The sequence below is a fragment of the Arvicanthis niloticus genome, chromosome 1 (assembly GCF_011762505.2).
Source record: "Arvicanthis niloticus isolate mArvNil1 chromosome 1, mArvNil1.pat.X, whole genome shotgun sequence".
Classification (NCBI taxonomy): domain Eukaryota; kingdom Metazoa; phylum Chordata; class Mammalia; order Rodentia; family Muridae; genus Arvicanthis; species Arvicanthis niloticus.
Genome location: NC_047658.1, coordinates 95,740,773 through 95,766,954, shown reverse-complemented (window position 1 = coordinate 95,766,954; position 26,182 = coordinate 95,740,773). Strand labels below are relative to the sequence as shown.

General features: G+C 42.1%; 1 protein-coding gene across 8 annotated transcripts in view; it reads right to left on the bottom strand.

The window, feature by feature from the left end:
* Positions 1-26,182, bottom strand: part of Inpp5f (inositol polyphosphate-5-phosphatase F) — an 88,498-nt gene that overhangs the window by 14,547 nt on the left and 47,769 nt on the right. For 6 of the 8 annotated variants that reach the window (XM_034509293.2, XM_076911403.1, XM_076911382.1 and 3 more), the window contains 12 exons: positions 25,080-25,208; positions 24,712-24,879; positions 24,552-24,608; positions 20,362-20,560; positions 19,459-19,638; positions 18,248-18,315; positions 12,332-12,456; positions 11,221-11,298; positions 9,832-9,952; positions 7,582-7,710; positions 5,173-5,290; positions 2,578-2,776 (listed from right to left, as the gene is read on the bottom strand). In XM_034509293.2, coding sequence (XP_034365184.1) covers positions 2,578-2,776; positions 5,173-5,290; positions 7,582-7,710; positions 9,832-9,952; positions 11,221-11,298; positions 12,332-12,456; positions 18,248-18,315; positions 19,459-19,638; positions 20,362-20,560; positions 24,552-24,608; positions 24,712-24,879; positions 25,080-25,208 — 1,571 coding nt within the window. Of the gene's footprint in view, positions 1-2,577; positions 2,777-5,172; positions 5,291-7,581; positions 7,711-9,831; positions 9,953-11,220; positions 11,299-12,331; positions 12,457-13,200; positions 13,307-18,247; positions 18,316-19,458; positions 19,639-20,361; positions 20,561-24,551; positions 24,609-24,711; positions 24,880-25,079; positions 25,209-26,182 lie in introns of those variants that run through there. The other 2 variants (XM_076911398.1, XM_034509299.2) reach the window with 2 other exon arrangements.

The following is a 26,182-nucleotide window of genomic DNA, read 5'->3' as shown; positions in this document are numbered from 1 at the left end:
AAAAAAATGCATTGTTGATGGCGTCACTGAGTAACAAATTCCCTAGAAAAATCAGACTGATCTCAAAATCACTTTGACCTACCTGCCTCTGCATCTCAATGCTGGGATTTAAGATTATGCCAGCACATCTGGCCTAAATACATTTTTTAAAAACAAAAGCTACCGAAATAAATTGGGTGCTGGAGGCACACACCTTTAATCCCAGTGGATCTCTGTGAGTCCAAGTCTGTTCTATAGAGTGAGTTTCAGGACATCCAGGGCTACACAGAGAAACCCCGTCTTGAGGTTGGGGGAGGACTACCAAACTATACACTTCAAATAGGTGAACCCAAAGCTTTATAAATTACATATCAATAAAATTATTTTAGGACTGGGGAGATGGCTTCATAAAATGCTTGTTGAACAAACATAAGGACCTGAATTCACATCTCCGCATCCACGTGCCTGTAACCCTAGTACTTTAGGTGGCAGCTGGGGGAGACAGGAGAAAGACTCTAGGTAGTCAGCCAGTCTATCAAAATTATAAACTCCAGGTTCAGTAAGAAACATTGTGTCAAGGGAGAAGTCAGCTGCTGAGACAGGGTACAGGTACCTTCTACTAATCCTGACAATCTAAACCCAATGCTTGGGTCCCTGTGACCGAAGAACTGCTTCCCAAAGTCGCCCTCCAATTATATGCACACTATGGCTTACGTACTTGCACAAAGACACACGTACACAATAATATTTTAGAAGTCAGGGTGGTGGTGTCAAATGCCTTTAATTGCAGCACTTGGGAGGCAGAAGCAGTTGGATTTCTGTAAATTCAAGGCCAGCCTGGTCTACAGATTGAATTCTAGAACAGCTACAGGTACACAGAGAAACCCTGTGTCAACCCATCCCCATCAAAATTTTTGTATTTAATTTTAGAAACCCATCAAGGAATGAATAGTTGAGGCAAGCACATGGTGACTGCTGAAGCCTCCGAGCCCAATGCCGTGCAGCCACTCCCACAGCTACCTTGTCGTCCACCAGGTACCCAGCAGTTCTGGATCTGGTTCTGCATTCAGTTAGCAAGCATACAATGATTCTATAGAAAACTCAAATGTCCAGAGCATGTTTCTCATGGAGAAAAAGGGGAAAACATAAGCACACACACACATACACACACCCTTAGAGATGAAAGAAAAACGTCCAGTGGCACATTTAATGAGACTGCAGCATCAGGGGATGACATCAAAAGGCAGATGACAAGAATTACTAAGAGATATCGAAAGCTTGTTTAATAAGATGGTGGCAACTAAACTCTCAGATTGGCATCTCCATGGAGAATGATCCACCAGAATGAGATGTGAAGATGTTAATGATCCTGCTCTCTGAGAAAGTGCCACCTCAGAACAGGCAGAAGAGAGCAATGGGAACCATGCTGGGACACCCTCCTAAGTCCATAGCAAACCTAAAACCTCCTAAGCCTTCAAAGAAGTTCTTATGCCCCCTATAAAAAAAACAGGAAATAAAACAACAGAGGGATGGGCTTTATATAGCTCAAGTGGCAGCGTGTTTGCCTGTCTAAAGTTCAGGAAGCCTTAAACCATGGGCTTGGTTGTATATGCCTGTAGCCCTAGCACCTGGAAAACAGGAGGCAGGAGGGGCAGAAATACAGTCTCTACTATAAAGTGAGTTTGAAGCCAGTCTGGGATACATAAAATACTATCACAAACAAACAAACAAACAAACAAAAAACAAAACAAACAAAAACCAAGCACTCAACCTACTAGAGCCAAATGTGATCAAGAAACTACTGCTCTAAAATATCAGTTCACTTTCTTCCCATCAGTCCCTCCATTCCAAAGCCTCAGAGAAAGCAGTTTCTAACAATGGTAACAAATGGGAGGAGAGGGGGCTGGAAAATGGCCAAACACCTCAGCCACTTCTGCAATGCAGCCTGTCTAGCAGAGAACTCCTGGTACGCCTCTATCAACCCAAGGCACACTAAAAAGCTGACAAACACCCAGTCTGGCTTAGACTAATGTCCTAGAGGAAAGAGGGAATGACAGCAGGAGCTCTGGCCAGTGAAACAGCAAACGCACACTCCCATAACAACTTTTGGTGACTGACCATCCAAGGAAGAATTAGAAGACACACCATTATTATCAGGAAGAGAAATAAATCTAATAATGAACTAGAGACTAGCCAGGACACCTGACCAAGGCCTACTCCTGAAGATGACCTAAGGGACAAGAAGAAGTGTATTGATGTCTGGTGACTGGTTCAGGAAAATGAAACAACAGAAGCCTAGTATGGATCTTAAGAAGCCACCAAAGGCTAGGCTTTGGGAGTCTTCCTGCCTCAGCCTCTCAAGTGCTGGGATCACAACTGTCAATTACCATTCCAGGCATAATTTTTTTTTTTAAATCGAGAATCATATTTATTTTCAGCACCCCTTAACTACATACTGAATGTGAGTGTGCCTTGCACTGAAACTGCCATGCTTGATGCAGTCAGGTCCACACAGTATGGACAAGAGCCAGTGTTAATGGTAACAACTTATCAACCCAGAAGATGAAGCAGGCTGCGTCCTAGACTACCGGAGCTCACCTGGGGTCGCAGTCCATCAGGGCCCAGCCCCCGTGGAATTTCTCATCACCGGGCAGCAGCAACTGCATGTGACTCTGTAAGAGCTGGCTGATGAGCTCCTGGTGGCTTCTCTGGTTCTCCTTATGCAAAGCTTCATGCTCCTTCTCCTTGGTAAATATGGAATAAAGATCTTCTGTCACTGGAATGCCTTGCATCAGATCTAGGGTAAAAGTGTTAACACTGTCATTATCTTAGCTTTACTAATGCATCTTCTAGAAAACAGAGACTCTGAGACCTAAAACAACTGAACTCAACTGAGAAAGCAGAGGCTTAAATCTTTTCCCCCTTAAAGCAGGCTCCAGTTTTTAGACTGGATACCAAAAATATATCTAACAAAAGAAAAAACAAATCAGATGTTATCAAAATTACAAACTTTTGTGCTTCTGGAAACATTTCATGGGTGAGGAGACTTGGCTTTCCCTGGCTTCCTATGTGTTGTCCCTGGAGTCTGGTGACCATTAGCCATGGTATCAGCCACAGCCTACTCTGTACCATGTGCAGCACTGTGTATGTTTCTCATAGGCTGTGCCTTATTTATTTCTCTCCAGCCCCTGCATGTGAGGACAAATATTTCAAGATGAACCTCATCTCAGATGTAAACTTTATACTGTATACTTGGGTGATGTGTTCTGATTGGTCACAGCTAGTGCCTAATAAAAAGATAGTAACTGGGTAACAGCAAACATAATCCCCCAGGACATAGGCCAGTTGGAATAGCTAATACATAGAGAGCATATGGGACTAAGGAAGATGAAGCTTCCACTGACAGCAGCCTACCCTCTGCTTACACACCCTGCAGAGAATGCTGCTCATGAGGCTGCAGGTGAGACCAACAGTCAGCACAGACCTGATGATGAAGGGACTGGCCTTCTGGGTCTCATGAGAAGCCAGCTCGATTGATGAAGTCATGCACATCACCCAATCCTCAGTGGAAGATACTGTCCACCTGCTAATGGAGGGGCTGGCTCCTGCCTGCTCAGAGTGCATCTTTAGTTAGTATAGATTTGAGGGAAACTAGGGAAAAGCTCAATGGAAAAGATCTTAAAATGAATTCAACATTATTTTGTGTATGTGATTTTTTTTAATGAAATTTAAGTTTTTCACAAATTGCACTTCAAAATGCATTATCAAGAAAGTGAAAACACATGAGAATATTTACAACTGTTCATCTTGCGGGGGGGGGGGTGTTGCATACTTAATACACAAAGAACTCCTAATAGCTCAGCAAAACAAAGTATATCCAATTTTTAAACAAGCAAAAATTTTAATAGATGAGCTAACTTCCTCCCTATGGGGTATGCAGCTAAAGCTATAATAAACCACAAGAGTCCATTCCTTATGGACATTTTGGATGTTGAGATCTGAGGCAGCTTATGGGAAAGAAAATCTGCTGACCACTGACCTCACAGACTCAATGAACTTCTACTGCTAATGGCCTCTCCCTCAATCTTGAGGAGACAGAACATCTGACCAGACCAAGATGAACATACAGCTGAACTGAGACAGGCACAGAATCCAGGTTCTTTCTCAGTGACATAAGTAAATAGGTACATTAGCCAATGGAAGCAAGACATCTCCTTTTCCCTTTGAATATACTACTAAAATCTAAGTCTCAGACAGATGTGGTGCACACCTTCATCAGTCCCAGAAATCGAGAAACAGACAGGTGGATCTCTGAGTTTGATATCAGCCTGGTCTATGCAGCCAGTTCCAGGTCAGCCAGCAATATAGGGTTGAGATCCTGTTTTAAAACATCTAAGACACTAGTTACACTATGTACTTCTTATTTCTGACAAATGAGTCAGACTTTGTTTTATTTATGGAGATTAAACCCAGGGTCTCACATTTGCTAGGTAAGTACTCCAAAACTGAATTACAACCCAGTTATGAATGTACCTCCTTACATTAGATTTTCTACCTGGAATGTGGCTAGGGTTATTTTACATGTGCTAAAATAATCGGTGAAAGAAACAGATTTTAAAAAATATTCTTAGGGACCACAGGTCATCTATGTCATATTTGTTTCTAATCCAGAACATTCTACTTTCGCTTCAATCCTATAAAATAACTTTTTCTTGAAACTTAGATAAACACGTTAATGTAGGAATTTTATGGGCAATCTACCATTCTGCTTCCTCTTCTAAAAGTAGTGAGTTGGTTAGGATAGTCAGTTATTCCTGCTAAATCATGATTATGGAAAAGGATGGTGTATGATAAATGACCAACAGGGAAGGAAACTCCTATAATTACACGGCTTGAGCAAGCAGAGAATGAATGAGCATGAAGAATGCATGCTGAGAGCCTGGGTCCTGCAACCCACACACCTGCAGCCTCAATCCTACTTTTCCATTACTTGAGTAACTACTGACTAATACATACATAATTCTATGTTCCTTTGTTGCTCCAGCCAAAAACATTTGTCAAATGCTAAGCTTGTAAAAATTTGAATTTGATATATTAGAGACACAAGTACATTACAAAACATGGTAAATGCAAGAAGCATAATTCTACAAACTATCACTCACAGAAGGAAAGAGCAGCCCTCTGGTCCCTTACCTATGACAGCTTGCCTGTAAGCATCCTTGAACCGACTGAGGTAGTACCTATTGGCCGAGTTAACTCCATCTTTCATAACTCCTGCCAACTTCCTTTCTCCTGTTCTTGTAAAGTCACCCTATCAAAGAAAAGATAATTGTGGAAATTTATTCAAATGTAAGAATGTTCTCAAAAATCATTTGGAACTTTCAGTTTGAGACAAAAATTCCTCAGGCTTCCAAATTATAAATTTTAAAAGTCCTAAGTATTTTAGTTATATAAAATATGTACTAGTATTTGACTCTGATATAAGTTTGTCAAATAATTATATGTAATATTTCTTCATAGCATCAAGTCTTCCATTAGATGGCCCTTTAGGACAAAGCTATTCCTTGCAACTTGTAGAATTTCTGGAATTTCTAAGTCCAAATCAATTATGTAACAAATACCAAAAAGATAAAAAAAGATTTGTCAGGACTCATATTGGTATAATATTCAAAAAAAAAAAAAAAAAAAAAAAAAGAAAGAAAGAAAATTCAGGGATAAGAAAGGTTTTGAGACAGCTCACATGTAACTGGCCTTACTCTGTAGCCAAGAATGACCTTCAACTTTCAATCCTGCTGCCTCCACATCCCAAGAGCTAGGATTACAAGCATGTACCTCCATAGCCAGCTTTCAAACACTTTCATGATGGTGGGGACACCATCATGATGATAACAGACTAACCACCTCTGAAACTATCAGCCGGCCCCCAATAAATACTTCCTTTTATAAGAATTGCCTTTGATCATGGTGTTTCTTCACAGCAAGTTTTAGGACACAAGTTTGTTGGAAATTTAGGAAAAACATATTGCCAACAAGCTGGCCACTTTCAAAGAGTTCAGCAACATGTACAGATAGAAAAAGCATGCATGTGAACTCCAGAGAGTTCTAACTCAGTGGAAGAAAATAAGATTGTGTTTGAATAAGGATTTATAGAGCTTATTTTCCTTAATTATTAAAAAAAAAAATGTTTTTTTGAGCCAGGTGGTGGTAGCACACACCTTTAAATCCAGCACTCAGGAGACAGAGTCAGGCTAACCTCTAAGTTTGAGCCCAGCCTGGTCTACAGTGAATTCCAGGGCTGACAGGGCTACACAGAGTCACCCTGTCTCGAAAAACCAAAACAAAATTTTTGTAGGGCTGGGAAGATGGCTCAGTAATTAAGAGGACTGGCTGCTCTTGCAGAGGGCCTGGGTTCAGTTCCCAACACCTACATCACATGGCTCACACACGCCTGTAACTCCAGTACCAGGGGATCTGACATCCCTTGGCTTCCTCAGGTACCTAAATGTATGTGATTCACATAAACTCACAGAGACACACAGACACACTCCAAGCCAGATGAGATGGCTCACACTGGTAATTCTAGCTGAGGGTGTACAGTGCCAATATGGCCTACACAGAGGCCCTGTTGTAAAAACAAGACAAGTTTTTAATATTTATTACTCAACCAAAACCTACAGAAGCTGATGTCTGCTGAGCCCTTGTCCCACTTATTTTGTTTGGTTTGGTTTTTGCTGGGAATGAGTTTCAGGCCTCACACATGCCAGGTAAGTGTGCCACCAACCAAGCTACACTTTGTTAGAAGAGATACAGCCCCAGGTCAAATAGGCTCTTGAAAGGAAATCAACTTAAACTTAATTTAAACCAACTCTACCACTTCCTACTGCCCATAAAGAGTATCCATAAATTGAGAATTTGTTACCAGGGACTATATTTACATTTAAGTTTCTATAAAGCTTTGTGGGCTCTTAAAAAAATTTAATTTATAATAACAAAAAACTGATAAAGCATTCCTTCAGTATACAGTTAATGTCAGGAAATAGTCCCAGCCCTTATAAGCCTATAACAATATGTCACAGAAGGCCTGGTATTTTCCACTGAACAACTAGTGGAACAGAGTGGACAAGTGACTGCCCAAGGTTATATTGAGTAAGAGGCAGGCTTAAGAGACACACTCAGAGAAGACAAAAGTATCCCAGGATAGGTCAGGTCCTAGTAGACATGTTTGGTTTGTATGCAGTTTTAAAATGGATGCACAGCCAGGTGTGGTGGCGCACAGGGAGGCAGAAATAGGAGGGTCTGAGTCTGAGGACACAGTGAATTCTAAGACAGCCAGGGCTACGTAGTAAGGAAAGACACTGTCTTGAAATAAAATAAATGCACATAGGACTTCAGATTTCCAGATTCCCTTGAACAACTAGAAGATAAAGCAACATAGGACCTCCTCAAAAACAGCAGCCTTCTCCAGAGACAGAGCACCCCTGCTCAGGCCTACACAGGCTACCTACACCTGATCTAACAGCAGACTCCTGTCATAGTCAGACATTCCAGAAAGAAATCAAGTACGCAGAGATAGTTACCTTTAGAGCACGCAGAGATAGTTACCTTTAGAGCGGCTGTCCCAGCATACTGCCTGCTAATGGAGTCACCGTTGTTAGCCCACATTATCTGGTAGGTCCGATTACATTTCACAGGTAGTGGCTGCTCTGGGGGCATCACACCTAGTTTTTTAAGCTAAAATAAACACATTAGTGGGTAAATAACATATGAGAAACCATAACATAAACTATGTACTATAAAAAAAGAGGAAAAACTGACATAATTTAGGACTCTTGTATAAAAGAAGTATTTTCAGATTTTATTTCTTTAACTATAGGTTGAGAACATGGAGAGATCAGAAAACAACTTTCAGAACTCACTTCTCTGCTCCTACCATGTGTGTTCCAGAATCAAATTCAGGTTTTCGGGCTTGGTGGCAAGTGCAAGCCATCCTACTGCTTCCCTCAGGCTTTATTTTTGAGACAGAGTCTTGCCATGTAGCCAAGGCTTGCCTAGAGTTCTGGACCCTCTTGACTCTGGCTCATGAGTGCTGAGAAGACAGAAGTGCACCAACACGCCCAGCTCAGACATGTTTCTAAAGATAAAGCACTGGCAGATGTGGTGGTGCACACCTTTAGTCCCATCACTCAGAAGACAGAGGCAGGTAGATCTCTGTGAGTTCCAGGCCAGGCAGGGGTACGTAATGAACCCTGACGATAAATGTAATATTTACAGTTTTTTTTTAATGTGTAGGCCAGTACTACTATATTTTGCCTATTTTAAATGTGCCTAAGAAGTGAAACCAAATACCAGAACCACATGAACAAATAAACATGAGCAGCAGGTGAGTAATAAGTGCCCAAAGAATCATAACCGCATGCCAGGGCAGAGTTCAAAGGCTGTTGTTGGTAGGAGGGGGGCGGGAGGCTTGTTTGTTTTGTTAACATGAGTTATCTCATTCACTCATCACAACAACAACAACAACAACTACCGTGGGGCAGTGGGCTGTGAGAGGCAGCTGGGTACTTGGTCAGGCACAGGCTTTAAATACCAGAGACCCTCAGGGATGGTGGGACTTTGGCCATGCTTCTGGGTCCCTGGCTCCTTTCACATAGCTACATCCCCACAAATCCCCCAGAGAAGTCTGTGGCCATCAGTCACACAGGAAGAGCATCCCAGGCCCACCCACATGTGGATGAGCTCTCAGACCAAGCCAACAGGAGGTACCTTCTGCCAGACCCTGACCCACCCCAAAACTGGATATAAGAATCCTATCCGGAAGGAATAAAGGTGTGTGAGAATTACTCTGTCATCTGAGGGCTTCTGTCATAAGAGCTGTAACACTGCCACTTGGGAAGAGATCTGCTCTCCCAAAACACCTTCAGGAGCTTCCTCACACTCCTTGCTGGCTAGTCAGCCTCTCGCTGGCTTAGCAGGGCCCAGCTCAGCGCAGAGCAATGGGTGCACACTTGCCCAGGTCAGAGATCTCCGTGGAAAGCCTCTGGTACACAGGACCACAAACAATAACAACCACCACCTTGTATTAAAGTTGTTAAGACTCAGGTTTGGGGAGGTTTCCTGGAGTCAACACCTTCCACATGGTGAAGACAGAGCTTAAAGTCAAAAGCCTTACTGACTAAATATACTTTAAAAGATAGAACGAAGTCCTCCAAGAATTGTCACAAGGCTCTGTGGGGACAGGGAAGCATGCCAGAACTACAGCATGTGTGCCCACCTTGGGCTGTAGCACAGGAAGTTGGTCACCAAGTGTTAGAAGACTGAAAGGCCTACAGTGGAGCACTGAGGTACCAACCAATCAGGGGAGCAACAGCCGCCACCCACAGAGCTGGGGACAGGGAAGGGACCAGTGAGCCCCAGAGAGTCATCCGCTAACAGGGGTGCAACAGGCAAAGGGCTCTATGGCTTCCCATCCTTGATCGCAGTCTCCTCTAGTTCCTGCCCTCCCAGCCCCACCCCTACCTCATACTGCCAGGCCTGGCTAAGGCCCTGTGCAGACTCCCAGCCCAAAATACAGGGCAGGTTTGAAATTCAGAAGACAATGGAAAATAAACACATAATATCCCCAACAGACTTAAAATGTTTGCAAGTTGAATACTTAAGAAAATGCTACTCACATCTACTTACTTCTAAGTTACATTTCTCAGGTTTTTATGTAACAAGAATATTTGCATGCTAAAAAATGTTCCACAAAATATTTGAACTTTGAGAAGATGTTTCACTATTTACTTACACATGAAGTTTAAACTATTTTAAATTTTCAAGTGAATATTTGGAATCAAAAGGACTCCAGATTACCTGCTGTTCCATGACCACTCGAGCTATGGCAGCTTGGACCACGTTGGTGCGATCCAGGCAGTCCATGCAATTAACTCGAAAAATTCCTTCTTGCTTACATATTACACCAGCTTGATCAACCCTTGTCAAAAGAAGCATGGGATTAATTTACAACTTCAAAAAAGTTTTCAAGAAACTCAACTCTTAAAACTATGGTGACAGCAGCAGCATTAACTGGCAACTGTGTAGGAACATCCTTAGATGTGAGACAGTGCTGAGCGCGGCACACACTATACTGTCGGCTACAGTAACTTGGCAGTGAGGTGGTGTTGTCCCCATTTAAGAACTGAAAAGTCAAGATATGAGAAACTGAGAGAGTAAGTGACTTCCCTCCCTCTAAAGACGGCAGAGCTGCCACAACCCCAGGGCAGTAGGGTTGCACACATCATAAACATTTTAAACCCCATTTTGTCTTCCCTTTCTAACTCCAAGTGAACCTCTCTAAGACACTAACTAACTTCCAGCTGCCAAGGAGTCATGCAGTGAGCCTGTGCCCTCTAGTCTCTCAGGCTATCGTGCAGTCTTTATATCAAATTGAATGTTCTCTCCTGGCCTCTAAGACAGTATTTTTTTTTTCTCCTTACACCTACCTCCTAGAATCTGAACAACTTTTTCTTCTCTGTTACTTATAAAATGCCTAAAGTTTGAATATCTTTAAGCTTCTCTTCCCACAGGAGAGATGACAAAAAAGAAAAACAAAATGGAAGCCACAGATTAAGAGGAATACGCTTAAGTCCTTCAAGAGCAGCTGCCGCATTCCACTTCATCCCCCCCACCCCCCCACCCCCCCACCCACCCCCACCCCCCACCCCCCCCCACCCCCCCCCACCCCCCCCCCCCCCCACCCCCGCCATCTGACACCGGGCCCTGCTCACAGGCAGCACTGTTTAACTGTGGTACTCACAGAAAGGAAGGAAATGGAGCAGAAAACACATGACTTCACAGACCAAAAGTCAAAACAAGCTTTTGTGAGATACTATGGTGGTTTGAATAAGAATGCCCCATAGGCTCATATATTTAAACGTCTGGTCCCCATTTGGTGGGGCTGTTTGGTAAGGATTAGGAGGTGTGGCTTTGTTGGAAAAAGTGTGTCACTGGGTGGGCTTTAAAGTTTCAAAAGCCTACAAACGTCCCAGTTAGTTCCCTCTCTCTCCTCTCTGCCATGTGCTTATGACTCAGATGTGTGTGCTCAGCTACTGCCCAGTACCTGCCTGCCTGCCGTTGCCATGCTCCCTGCCATGGACTCTAACCCTCTGGAACCATGAATCCCAAATTAAATGTTTTCTTTATAAATTGCCTTGGTCACAGTGTCTCTTCACAACTGTGGAAAAATAAGACACGAATACCTACCAACACCACTTCATGTCCAGGATGATGTCGTGAATGGCATCCGTTAGGGTTTGAACATTCTCAAACTTCATTCCTCGGCTAAGTCCCATTCCCCAAACAAAAAACAAAGAATGATCTTTAGTATTACAACAAAATTATTTTCTAATTTACTTAAGATAAAAGGGGCTGGGGCTGAAACTTGGTGGTAGAGCAGTTGCCTAGTGTACACCAGTTTCAATCCCCAGCACTATCAAAACAAACAGAAGCTGAGTGTGGGGGACACTCCTTTAATCCTAGCATCTGAGAGGCAGAAACAATCCTGTGAGTTTGGGCCAGGGCTTTATAGTAAGACTCTATCTAAAAAATAATAAAAAACCTTACTAAGATAAAATTTTTTAATATTTCAATCACATTTTATTTACTTACTCTCTGTGTGTACATGCTTGGAGTAAGAGAGGTACACATGCCATGGTGTGCACATGTGGAGTCAGAGGACAACTTTCAAAAGTTGGTTCTCTCTACCATATAGATTTCAGGGATCCAGCTTCATTGCAGATGTCTTTACCCACCCAGCTATCTCTCCAACTCCTTAGGATCTTTAGTAAGTAACTCAAAATTCTTAAGACGAGTAAGTATAGATAATTCTATATTTATTTGCACTTGAAAGCACACATACAAACACACTGAGGCAATACACAGATGCCTCTTTCTCCACAACTCCTTACAACCTAGGCAAACTCACAGGCAGAATGAGCATTGTGGCAAAAGGATCCTGCTTTCAGAATAAACATAAATTAAAGGTGTCAGCAACAGGATTCACCTTTTGCTGAACAATCAGAGCAGACTAGGAGTTATCCTAGGAACAGAGATGTTGCTAACAGCAGGAAAACAGCAGGAAGGATAACTGTGGCTTTCAGCAGCTGTGATTATGTGTCCCAATACATTTTGCAACAGACAGACCGTAAATACTTCAGCAACAACTTAAAGGCAAACAACTTAAAAGCAAAGCCCATGGGCATGAAGAGCAAGTAAACATCACATCCTTCCCTTCTAAGCAGAGAGGAAGGGACATTTTCCTTCCTAAGAAAGAGCAAAGAAAATTAAGTTGCTTCCCTCTGGGGAAGCCCCTTACCAGTGCTCGTGGAAATCAAAGGAGACATAGGTGAGCTTGGGGTTGTTGAAGAGCAGCACCTGCTTCAGGTAAGCATCACCAATAATCTTCTCCCTTCCAGCCTGGTCTACTAAGTTAACAATAACCTGTGAGAAAAACAAGCAAGAAAGAAGCAATATTAACCAGACCTCAGAATTGTAAGGCGAGTGTACCAATTCATTCACTTGGAATTACATTATACAAATATAGCTGTGATTAGTTAGAAAATAATCCACTCAAGCACCAATTTTCCCATAAAATCAAAATATTTGTTATATAAATTTAGCTGCATGAAAACAGTTGACATCAATGGTAACAGTCCTATAAATTTGCAATAGCCAACCAAAACACAAAACAAAACATGCTTCTTTTTTAACAGCAAAGTCTTTTTAAAATTTTTTGTTTGTTTGTTTGTTTGTTTTTTGAGACAGGGTTTCTCTGTGTAGTCCTGACTGTCCTGGAACTCACTCTGTAGACCAGGCTGGCCTCGAACTCAGAAATCTGCCTGCCTCTGCCTCCCAAGTGCTGGGATTAAAGGCGTGCGCCACCACCGCCCGGCTCTTAAGATTTTTAATTGTGTGTATATGTGTGAGTGTGTGTGAGTGTGCCTGTGTGTACACCCCTGGGGGTCAGAGGCATCAGATTCCCTGGAACTTGAGTTACAGACAGTTGTGTGTAGGTGTGGGGAATTGAATCTGGATCCTCCTGGACCTTCATGGTCTTGACTGCTGAGCCCAGCCTAAACAGTGGGTATTTTGAATAAGCAGAATAAGTTTAAATAAAAAATCCTACAAACATCATAAAATTACTGAAATATGTAAAAGGAAATCTGAATAGACATAAATATGTACCATGTTGCTGAATCTCAAGGTCCAATATTGTAAAGATTCCAAGTCTCCCCAGTTAATCTATATACTCAACAATCCCAATCAAAATTCAACCAGGATCTTTTCATGGACAAGATAAGTTAATTCTAAAGTTCATCTGAAAGAGTAAATATTTGGAAAAAAATTGAAAAGCAATAAACATCGAGAAATTTGCCCCATTTGGAACAATTCTATATAGTCTATGTAGCAAGCAAGCCTGTGAAACTAGAAATAGGCAACTGACAGAAGAGAAGAGGCTGAGGGCCAAAGACCTGAGTCCACTGAGGCATGAAGGGTAGGTAGCTAAGCACACCTCTGTGGGCAAGAAACAGATGACCATCAGGAGCGCTGGGACAACTGTCTGCCTACAAGGAAAAGAGACTTACAGTAGCTCCCTGCATCTCTTTAATAAAACACAAAATAAACTCTAGATTCATTAATGACCTAAATGTTATTTTAAAAAGATGAGAGAGAGAGAGAGAGAGAGAGAGAGAGAGAGAGAGAGAGAGAGAGCCACAAGAAAACTTAAGAGTAGTTTTTCCACAGCTGTAGGTGGAAACATGACCTCCCAAGCATAATATAAAAAAATCAGAAGACAAAGATGAACAGATGTGACAACAGGAAAAACAAATCTGTGTACAAGTGACATTATCAGCAAAGATTTAAAAGAATAAAACAAAACAACAGGAAAACTAAACAAGGAACTCTCATGAGATCGTACTTGCCACACAAAATCAACACTTTATAGAGTGCCATAAATAGAATAAGAAAAAAATGGGTACATTCACAAAAGAACCCAGTAAACAAGATGCTACAGTCCCATTAACAGTAAATTGCAAATGTTAAGATATAAAAGAGGTTTTTACCTACAGACAGGTAAATTTAAATACTAAACAGAGTCAGCATTGGTGAACATGGGAAAACAACAGGGTCTCACTGTTTCTGGGAATATAAACTGTGATCTCTTAAAAAATGTTTTTAATTCACTGCTGTTTGTGTTGGGTAGGTAGGACAAGTTTGAGGAATTTCACTGATTCTGGTACAGTATCTCTGAAGGCAACAGAATGCTAAATATCAACTTGAAATGTATATGCTGTTTAATTCAACAAGTTTGCCTTCACAAATTTATTCTGTAAAACAAGTGCACTAATTCTTGGACTTTTAAAATTGTCTTTACAATTGGGGGTACATGAATAAGCCAGGGTACAGGGGGGAAGTTAGAGAACTTTATGGAATCTGCTCTCAAGCCCCACCCCCTTATGTGGGTTCCAGGATGAAAATGTACACATGTGTGGTCAAGCTTGCCCATCAAGTGCTTGACCTGTTGAGCCACCTTGCCAGCTCTTCACTTTTGTTTTTGAGGCTGGATTTCACTATGTAGACCTGGCTGTCCTGGAACCTGCTGTATAGACCAGGCCAGTGTGTACCACTATAACAAATTTGGTTGGTTTTTTTTTTCAAATTGAGTTTTTATATAGCCCAGGCCTTGAATTTACTGGATAGTCTAGGCTGGACTAATCCCCTCCACAACCTCTACAGCCTCCTCCTGAGTGCTAGGATTATAGATACACACCATCATTCTCAAGTCTCTCTTTTTTTTTCCTGCCAGCCTCTGCCTCCTGAATGCTGGGATTAAAGGCATGCGCCCCCACTGCCTAACCTAAGAGTTCTGGGGGAAAGGCTAACAGCCAGAGACTTTACTGCAGAAGAGTATGTGCACACAGCTCTTTGGGAATGTGCTGGTGTCAGGTGATTCTTGCTACAAACAATAGATTGCTAACTCAAATCTCAAAACAGTCTGGAAGCCACAAGGCTGAGTGCAGTGACTTCAAAAACCACTGAAGACTCCAGTTCTTTCTGCCTTTTTCCTCTGCCATTCCCTCATTGCTTCTCCCTAGTAGCATACTGGATAAATGCCCAATTGGTTCATTCACCATCTTGAGACAGATGTAAAAGTCCCTGACATCAAATCCTGACAAAGCAGCCTCGGGGGCACTGTGGATTCTGGTATATCTTTTATTAGCGCAGGAAGCTTTTCCCACATCAGACCTTCTGTCAAACAGCCCCAGTCTAAACCAATTATGAGTTAGAGCAATGCAGCCACACGGAAGACTCACCCTGACCATGAGCCCCTCACTGCAGAAAGCAATTACCCAGGAGAAGGACACAGATAACACAGATAAATGAACATTGCCAGGCTACTGCTGGAGCCAGGAGGTGTCTGCTCAGCACCAGCCCCTAGATATTGACGTGAGTCAACAGGGAGCAGGAAGCAGGAACCAGTGTGGGAAGAGGTTATTTCCTGGCGTGCACACCTCAGTATTGTTCCTTTTTACAATCTGTGTTGCATTTAAATATAGCTTATTCTTTCTAATGCTACTTACAATTAGGAATATCAATAATACATGAATCAATATAAATCAATACATTATTAAGGAACTCAATGTAAAATAAGACCAAATCATTCCTGACGACATTCAGTCCTTCAGGCCTCCCTCAGCAGCTGCCTGGTTTGGATGCTGCAGTGAGGTTCTTGCATAAGCACCATGACTAAGCACACTTGTGGTCCTGTTTTTTCTATTTAAGTGCTAATTGCTCTGCATCCTTTCCTATACTTGATGCTTCTCAGTGGTTTCCCTCAGCCTCCCCAGTGTGTGAGTCATGGCTTTAATTTGCATTTCCCTGATAATTAATGAGATGACTCACCAGCTCTCATGGATTTGACTTTATAAAATATCCTTGTACATAAAAAGCATGTTATTTTGTCCAGTATTTTGGACTGTACCTTCTTTTAAATGGATTTAGAAGACATTTAAATGTGCTGTAAGATAACAAACCAAATCCTAACTATTAAAGGTTTATTTTATGTGTTTTGCCTACATGTATCTATGTGTACCATGTGTGTGCCTGTTGCCCTCGGAGGTCAAAAGGAGGTGTCAGGTTCCCTGGAGCTGGACTCACCGTTGTGAGCCACCATATGTATTCTAGGGATGGAACCTGAATCCTCTACAGGAGCAACTAACCCTCCAGCACCACCCCCCCCACACACACACACTCTCTGAATTATCTTTCATTCTCTTCATAATGCCTTTTTAAAAAGTATTTTAAACTATTTTATGCATGAGCTTCTATTGTGCATAATCAGAAATAATAAATAATAAAAAATGTAAAGTAATGCCGGGCAGTGGTGGTGCACACCTTTAATCCCAGCACTTGGGAGGCAGAGGCAGGCAGATTTCTGAGTTCGAGACCAGCCTGGACTACAGAGTGAGCTCCAGGACAGCCAGGGCTACACAGAGAAAGCCTGTCTCAAAAAACAAAACAAACAAACAAAATAAATAAATAAAGTAAGAATCAAGTTACTCCTTTTCCATTACGGTTAGTGTTGTTGATTTGTACATGTGTGTATCTTTGTAAGGTAAATGCACAGTATAGCACATGTGCAGAGGTCAAAGGTCAACCCTGGATGTTGGCCCTTGTCTTCCATCTTGTTTGGGGCAATATCTGTATTGTTTAAAGCAAGCTGGCCTACAGACTTCTAGGATTCTCCTTTCTCCATGTCCAAGCTCTCCTGAAGAGCTCTGAGATTACAGACCATGGCCCTGTGCCTGACTGTGTATGAACTCTGGGGACACACGCAAGTCCATGTCACACCTGTGCGTCATATACTTTACCTATGGAGCCATCTCCCCAGACATTACTTTTATTTTTTTAAGTAACTATTTTTGTTTTGTTTATTGAGACAGGGTTTCTCTGTATAGCCCTGGCTGTCCTGGAGATCTTTCTGTAGACCAGGCTGGCCTCAAACTCACAGAGGTCCTCCTGCCCCTGGCTCCGAGTGCTGGGACTGAAGACATATGTCATGTCACCACTTTTCTTCTCTTTCTTTCTTTTTGTGTGAGTGGGTGCTGGGATCCAAACTCAGGTCCTCTGCAGAGCAGCACATACTATTATTAATCCCTGAGACGTCCCTCCAGCCCAAAAATAACTATTTCCTGGTTGGGCATTAAGTAACTAATAAAATGCGATAGACAATCATACATTTGAAACAAAGAAAGAAAGGTAACTGCTTTTATAAATCCTGTTCATGACACTATGCTGTCTTCTGAAATCTTCAATATTTAACCTTTTACATTCAGATCAAGAGTCTTTCTCAAAAAAAAAAAAAATATATATATATATATATATATATATATGAATGAAGTGGGTAGTGGGTGTCAAAAAGAAAAGTATAGTTAAGTATTATTATGTTTTATTTTAATTGATAATAACATTCAAAGTACCTATACCAACTTATACTATTGCTAGCAATATTTGAGTTTCTATTTTTAAAAGCAAATATCTGCTTTTATCTATTATAAAACTATGTAAATTTTGAATATGATTATTAAATAATGATTGGGTTTTTTTCCTGATTTTTTTTTCTTCCTGTTGCCTATGAGACTCTGACTGAAACTACATGAATCTAGATACTAATCTGGGAAAAACTGAAGTCATGCAGCACTGAGTCTGTCCATTCCTGAACCAGGAACTCAGCATCTTCTCTCTTTCTCCTTTCCTTTATTTTAAGACAGGGTCTCACTATATTGCCTGGCTCGCTGGCCTAGAGCTCTCTATGTAGACCAGGCTAGCCAGGAAAACAATGACTCCCATGTCATTACACTGTCAAACCAGTCATTCCTAATAGACAAGAACAGTACTGACTTTCATATATTAATCTTGTATCAAAATTATTGAACTTGTTTTCCACCTAGAGGTTTTCAGTCCATTCTGCCTTATTTGACTGTACTCCATATGTGAGTACACGAGGTCCTGAGATGCTGTGACACGAGGTGCTGTGACAACTGACAGCACCTACTCCATTTTCTCCAACCAACTAAAACAGCTAATTCCAGAGTATTCTTAGCTTACTTGTCTTTAATTTTTATGCTAAAAGTGGCTGTTTAATTATAAACAGTACATGGTTCTTTTTTTTTTTTTTCATGGAATTCCATATGTAAGGAAATTACTCTTCCTACATACTAAAGCCTACCTGTTTTTTGTAAATTTTCAGTTGTTCTTCGAAATGGGCACAGAAACAGTCGACCGTTTCCTTCTCACCTGCAAAGAAGCAATACAAAATCTATTTCTCCTTCCAGTGCTGAGACAGATGAGTGTCTACTCCAGCTGGTTTTTTTTTTTAAAAGATTTATTTTATTTATATAAGTACACTGTAGCTGTCTTCAGACACACCAGAAGAGGGCCTTGAATCCTACTACAGATGGTTGTGAACTACTATGTGGTTGCTGGGAATTGAACTCAGGACCTCTGGAAGAGCAGTCAGTGCTCTTAACTGCTGAGCCATCTCTAGCCCCACCTACTCCATCTTTATTCTTACTTTCTTATTTTTTTTTCAAGATAGGGTTTCTCTGTGTTGCACTGGCTGTCCTGGGGCTCACTCTGTAGACCAGAGATTCCCCAGCCTCTGCCTCCTGAGTGCTGGATCAAAAACATGCACTACCATGGTAGGGCCTACTTTTTAAAAAATTATTAACAGTTTAAATTAATATTTCTTTTTTTTTTTTAATTAGACTGAGCTGAAATATATCTGAAAGTACCAACTATAAAACTATAAACACACATACAGGCACCTATATGGATGCACATGCACACTCACACATGCACTCATACACACCCTACCCTTCAGTAAAGGTTTCATGTGACTTATAGTAAGAAAATAAAATGATAGTTTGATACTAAAGTTAAAATATTCTAAGAAAATAAATCTTAAATGTTTCAAAACACCCCGTATCTCTCCCTGACTTCCTGCACACTGCTGTTTTGTTAACACACTCCCTGCTTCTACAGACACTGGCTACACTCATTCTTCCCCAGAGTTAAATGTTCCAGAAGAGAAGCTTCAAAGCCACAGCAGGTCAGAGTCTGTGAAGTGAGGCTCTTCATCTGCTAGCTGAGAAACTGCAATACCCAGGAAAGGACTCAGTCCTGAGGCTACTACCTCACCTCTGTCCCCTGTGAGGACACATCACAGTGGGAGCCTTGGCTTTTGTTGTGTAGTTTTTAGTACAGGGATTGAACAGGGCTTCTAGCGGGCTGGTCAGGAAACCATACCTCAGTCACATCCCAGCCCTGAGAGTTATTGTTTTAAATGAAACAAATTTATACCTATCTGGCACCTGATTTTTTTATTTAAAAATTCTCATCGAACTCTTCACTTGCAAACCAAATAACTGACATGCTTACTTTTATCTAGCCGAGGCCGTGGATTATAGCGATACCCAACCTGGCTCCAAAAGACTGGCACAGAGCCTCGAGTCTGAATAAATGACAGGGTATGATTATGAACATGGATTAACTGCTCAGTCTCCACATAATTAGCAACATTTCCATTTTTATCCACTCCCCTTCGTTTATACCGCATTCCTGGAAGAAAAACAGCAGCAACAGTTAGAAAAACACGTTCAGCGTGGCTTCGTACTTGATATTTCAATGTTCTGCAGGCTGTGGCAAGAAAATTCCAAGTTCGAGGCCAGCCTGGGCTACATAGCAAAACTCTCAACAAAACCATCTGATTAGATCGTGCTTCCTAATTAGCTATGTACAGAACACCTGGGAAGCCTACACACACTGACAGGTTATCTACAGGAAAGCCTGGGAAGCCCACACACACTGACAGGATTGGGCTTCCTAATTACCTACCTACAGGAAGCCTGGAAAGCCTACACACACTGACAGGTAAACAACATCTACAGGAAGCCTGGGAAGCCTACAAACAACAACAACCTACCCAAGATCACAGCTGTACCCATCACTGCTAAGTTGAACCCTCTGAATGAAAGACAACGGTTTTCCCAAAGGGGCTGGTTAGCACTCTGAAAGGATTTATCACTGTGACACAGGCTTTTAGTTGGAACACTGTCCTCAGACACATCCCAAGTGACTTTCTTATCATCTGTCTGCAAGCCGCCTGCTCTGTCTGACTTGCTAAGTCTACCCTGCTCTTCCATTGCAGAAATAAGTCTCTAATTCCATCCCAGCTGAGTTTGGAGCTAACTGTGTTTTCAAGGCCATGATTGCCATTTGCATTTCAGCATATCTGCAGCTCCTCCAGGCCTGCCTGCATTTCATTTGCATGCTCTTACTCACCTGCTCTGTGCCTACTTCTGCGAGATATAAGAGCCACTAGAAATCGTGGATGAATGTCATCTACACAAGTGGAGTCCTGAGGGGGTGTCTCTGGGCTGCTCTTGTCATCATCAGACGACTCGTTGTAATTAACCACAAGTTCTTCAATCTGCACAAACCCCTGGATAATAGGGATGATCCAGAAGTCCACATCCGGAGTCTAGGATGGGAACAAACATTGTTGTTTATATTCTGCACAGCACTGCTACTTACTTAAACCCAAATAACTGAGCGCAGCCTACAGTCAGCCTGCCACAAGCACAAGCCATCTTTCAACTCCATGGTCTACTTACAGGATGTCGGGGAGGATGAGGACTAGAGGCCTTCCCTTTCCTTTACAATGATTTTCTCCAGACCTGACTGACAGGGAACACAGCCTGAGTGGCAGACTGTTCCACACAAACTCAAACTCCACTACCTGACAGAGTGCCTCACTCCCCTCACTATGCCCTCTATGCCTCAATGTCCTCCTCTGTGATATGGGACTACTAGGGCCTCATAAGGCTATACATAAGTATGTGTAAAGTAAAACACACTGTCTGCCATAGACTAGTTAACAATGGAGCTCTTATAACTGTTCCTTTTGGTATAGGAAAGCAAAGCTTTAAAGCTGAGTTTCAAAGTTCAATTGCATTAGCCTATAACAAAATGCAATCAATCCCAATCATTCATTACAAAACAGTTTACTACTTAAAAATAATAAATAAAAAAACCACTTGTTGCCGGGTGGTGGTGGCGCACGCCTTTAATCCCAGCACTTGGGAGGTAGAGGCAGGGGGATTTCTGAGTTCAAGGCCAGCCTGGTCTACAAAGTGAGTTCCAGGACAGCCAGGACTACACAGAGAAACCCTGTCTCAAAAAAACAAAACAAAACAAAACAAACAAACAAAAACACTTGTTTATTATTATGTATATGTGCCTGCTTGTCTGTATGTGCACCAGGTGCATACAGTGCCTGTAAAGGCCAGAAGAGGGTGTCAGATCCCCAGAAATTGGGGTTACCAGGGATGGTGCTAAGAACGAAACCCAGATCCTCTCCAAGAGCACCCAATGCTTGTACCTGCTGAACCATCTCTCCAGCCCCCTTTTACTTTGAGCAGAGCTTCACCCTGCAGCTCAGACAGGCTTGGAATGTTAGGTGGGGCCCTTGCCTAAGTTCCCAATTAACAGCTGGCAGGCACATGGTTCCTCTACCCCCACATACTGGGTGGCGGGCACACACTACCATGCCCAGTTTTGTTGTTGTCATTTGTAAGGCTGAGATCAAACCCAGAGCCCCATACATGCCAAGAAACCATTCTGCAGCTGAGCTCTGTCTCGCCCAGCTTTACTTCACATTCTGCTTTAGAGAAACACTTTCTTCACTAGCTGAAAATTCAAATAGTAAATGAACAGCAGAGAGTATTTCCATAAATGTCTCATTTTAAAATGTCATCTAACTAATTAGGAGAGTCCTGTTCGGAGAGTCTTCTGTTCTTTTAAACTAAACACATTCAGAATTTAAATGATGCACTGGGAGGAAGACACATGGCAGGAAGTTCACTGTCATCCTTAGCTATATATTAAGTTTGAAACTGGACTGAGTTACATCAGATCCTGTCTCAAAAACAGCAGATTAAGACTGAGAAGTAGGTGGGTCTAAAGTACTTGTATGTTAAAGTCAAGCCAGGCATGGGACAAATGCTTTGTGGCCTAGCGCTGGGGAAGTAGAGGTAGGTCAATCCCTGGGATCACTGCTTGGCTAGCCTAACCTACTTGGTGAGCTCCAAGGCAGTGACAGAACTTGTCTCTAAACCAGGTGCCTGAGGAACGACATCTGAGGTTGCCTTCTGACATCCACAGATAAACACACAAATGTGCACTAATGCACACATGCATGCATGCATGCCCATGTATACACACACACACACACACGTTTGCTTTGAGACAGGATCTCCCTGTGTAGCCCAGGTTACCCTGTATCAGCTTCTGGAGTGTGGAATTACAGACATGCGCTATCACACCCCTCTTCAGAATTAGTTCCAAATCCACCTGCCCTCTGTACTGTGCACTGTGGGTACCACCTGCCCTCTGTACTATGCACTGTGGGTCCCACCTGCCCTCTGTGCTGTGCACTGTGGGTCCCACCTGCCCTCTGTGCTGTGCACTGTGGGTCCCACTTGCCCTCTGTACTGTGCACTGTGGGTCCCACTTGCCCTCTGTACTGTGCACTGTGGGTCCCACTTGCCCTCTGTACTGTGCACTGTGGGTCCCACTTGCCCTCTGTACTGTGCACTGTGGGTCCCACCTGCCCTCTGTGCTGTGCACTGTGGGTCCCACCTGCCCTCTGTACTGTGCACTGTGGGTCCCACCTGCCCTCTGTGCTGTGCACTGTGGGTCCCACTTGCCCTCTGTGCTGTGCACTGTGGGTCCCACCTGCCCTCTGTACTGTGCACTGTGGGTCCCACCTGCCCTCTGTACTGTGCACTGTGGGTCCCACTCATTTCACAGCTCAGTTTCACTGTGTGTTCTCTGTAAAGCAGAGCTTCAGAAGGTTGGTGATGGCAACAATAAGGTCAAGGGTTGGCCTGCATTCATCATTTTACTACTATTCTCACTACTTATACTTTCGGTCTAGTAATAAATCTAAGATTCTTGACAGGAACATAGAAACATATGCTGCCAAATGCCATCTTTATCCCAAGTCAACAGCTTTAAACAGTAATGTGAAAGTATCTGACAAAAGCTCACCAAACACTGGAATTCCACATTGTCATTATGAAGACAAATACTCATTATAAACACCCTTGTTTGTCCCCTGTCACTAAGTTTTGAGGATCACAGCATGATCAGTATCAGAAAGCTAAGAACAACACATGCCTCAACTTCAATAGAGACAGTAGGTATCTGGCTGAAGATATATTAGATAAGATGTCAGTAACTGCTATGAACCATCAGTACAGGGGAAATGGGGAAAGGGAAATAGCTGAAAGGCTAAGAAAACTAACAGATGACCTCATACCATTACTTGTGTCTAGTGTTCAGTGTCTGAAGCACCACACAGCACACAGGAGCCCTCAGGCATAATTCTCCAACATGTGTGATAGGATCTGATGGCTAATCTTCAGGCACCTTAACTGGACTCAGAATCATCTAGAAGAAGAGTCAGATCTCTGGGTGCATCTTTGTGTGTGTTTCTAGAACTAACTGCAAAGGAAAGATGCACCTTGCACATGGGTGGTATCATCCCACCATCTGAAGCCCAGACAGCATAAAGGGGAAAAAGTGAATGTCTGTATTCCTGTCACCCTATTGCCTGGCCCACCATGGCAAAATGCTTTCCCCAGCATGATGATGTACTGAAATCATCAGCCATAATAAACCCTTCTTCCCTCAATCTGCCCATCTCAGACATCCTTTTCACAGTGACGAAAAGTCACTGTACTCAAGCACTTCTGCACAAAGAAAAAGAAGAAAGTAACAATCACTCCAGAAAGAGACAGGCAAGACTCAGAGGGCAAAAGCAGCTGCCAAGGAAGCCCAACAGCCTGACTTCAATCCCTGCATGCCACAGTGAAGCGACCTAACTCCAATTGTTGTCCTCTGACATGCACGTGCGCACACACATGTACACACACACACAATAAATATAATGTAAAAACAATTAAAACCAGAGAAAACTCTATGCAGTCATGCCACCACACCCTGTAGTTTGTGGTCAGGCCTTAAAGATGCATCTGCTCCAAACCCCAGAAACTAAACCAAAGTGGCATCATTACAGAAAACTAGGCTTCTGCATTCCCAATGGATGTAAAACAAAACAAAACAAAACAAAAAATCTTTACAGAAACTCTATGGGCATTATTGGTTCCTTGGGCTTACTATGTCCTGACTCCTCTTTTTCTGAAGGTAGGTTTTACTATATAGCCTAGGATGGTGTTAAACATACTTACAAAGCTCAGAGGACCCAACACTTGCGACATGTCTCTTACAGTTGTATGACATCACATTCATCTAAAAAAGTGCTGTGGGACTATGAACTACCTTCATCTCCCTTAGTTAAATGAGTCTCCTTAGTGGGGGAAACTCCTAATAAAATCTCAAAATTCACCCTAATCAAGTGACCTTTGCTTAACAGTAGCAACTATAATGTTTTAAAAGCATCTACTCACACCAATCTCAGTGAGATCCTGGATCATGTACTTATTCCAGAAAAATCGGTCATCAACCTAGAAAGGCAGAGGCAAAGATCAGCTCAGGAACACTGCAGTTTCCTAGAAAAGGCAAACTGGCACTGGCAGGAGCCAACACTGCTCTGCGTAGGGAGCATACCTTCTGCCACAGGGGACGGCCATCCCTCTCCCCAGTGCTCTGCCTCTGCACAGAGTTGGTCAGGTCATAGGTCAGGCTATAATAGAAGGACTCTGAGTCCATGAACATCTTCAGCAGCTCCTCAAGCAAACGCCTCTCCAGTTTCTCCTTCTCTTTACTTTCTTTAACCTGTAAGAAGTCAATCTGTAAGTCAGGGACCAGATGAAAAGTTAATAGATAATGTAAGACTTCAAGTAAGGACAATCCTCAAAACACAGGACAGTCTTCTGATACATGAAAGAAAAAGAAAGCTTCCAGATAGATTTATTTACCCTCAACTTACGACTAATCAATGATGGATTTAAAGCCCATAGCAATCAAACTCTTACTTTCTTTTTGTTGGGCGCAGACACGTTGGATTTGATATTCGTAAATGTCTTCAGTAGAAACTTGGAGTCATCAGGAGATGATATAATCTTCTCAGGCTTGTTAATTCCAAAATGATGCTTCTTACAGAGCTAAATAATTTTTTAAAAGGATGATTCATTATCAATTATTATCTGCTTTGGATATTCAAGTATAAGTACAGCTACTACTTGGGCATTTGGGTTAAAAGTAGACCCTAAGAATTAGTGAAATGACTAAGCAGGCAGAATATAGCTATGGTTTCAATAATTAGAAGCTGCACTACAAATAATTCACGATACAGGCAAGGCATACTTAGGGTTAAAGGCAGCAAACCCAGGTTCAGAGCATAGTTTACTCTTCTCTAACATGTCCAAGAGATACAAAGTACTGTTCTGGTCGAGGTTATTAATGCTTTGAAAACTGGCATCTAAGAGAAAAATATTGCAAAATACACATCTGCTATGCCTCAAGGTCATTACAAACATCTATGTTAAGTATTCATTTATGCTAACTACCTGAGTGTTTTGGTTGAAAAAAATGCCCTGAGTCTGCTCTACTGGGAATCTTAAAAGCTGGACCTTTCAACAGTCTCTCCTATCTTTATACACAATACACAATACACAATAATGAAATCAGAAAATACATGATCTGGGTCCAGAGATTGGTTAAATTTAAAGAGCAGTAATTATATATGTGTGTGTGTGTATGTGTATGTGTGTGTGTGTGTTTGTGTATGTGTGTGTGTGTGTATCTGTGTGTGTGTGTGTAATCCAACTGTCAAAGAAAGGAGGAAAAAAAACATGTTTAGGCAAGAATGGGAGACAGACCATTCTAACAAATGATAGCTAGTAAGACAATTAAATGTTTTATTTTATAAGCTGCCTTGCTCATGGAGATCAACAGGTTAACAGAACGGTAACTAAGACAATTATCTTTGTTTTTATTTCCTTCATTTGCTTTTATCTCAGCATGGAGGAGAGTTTTCTTGGGCCTACTATCCCTTAGCTTCTTATCAGAAAACCCAAAGAATTCCTGAAAGCTGAACATTTATTAAAATTTCATTTCATAGGGACTGGAGAGGTGA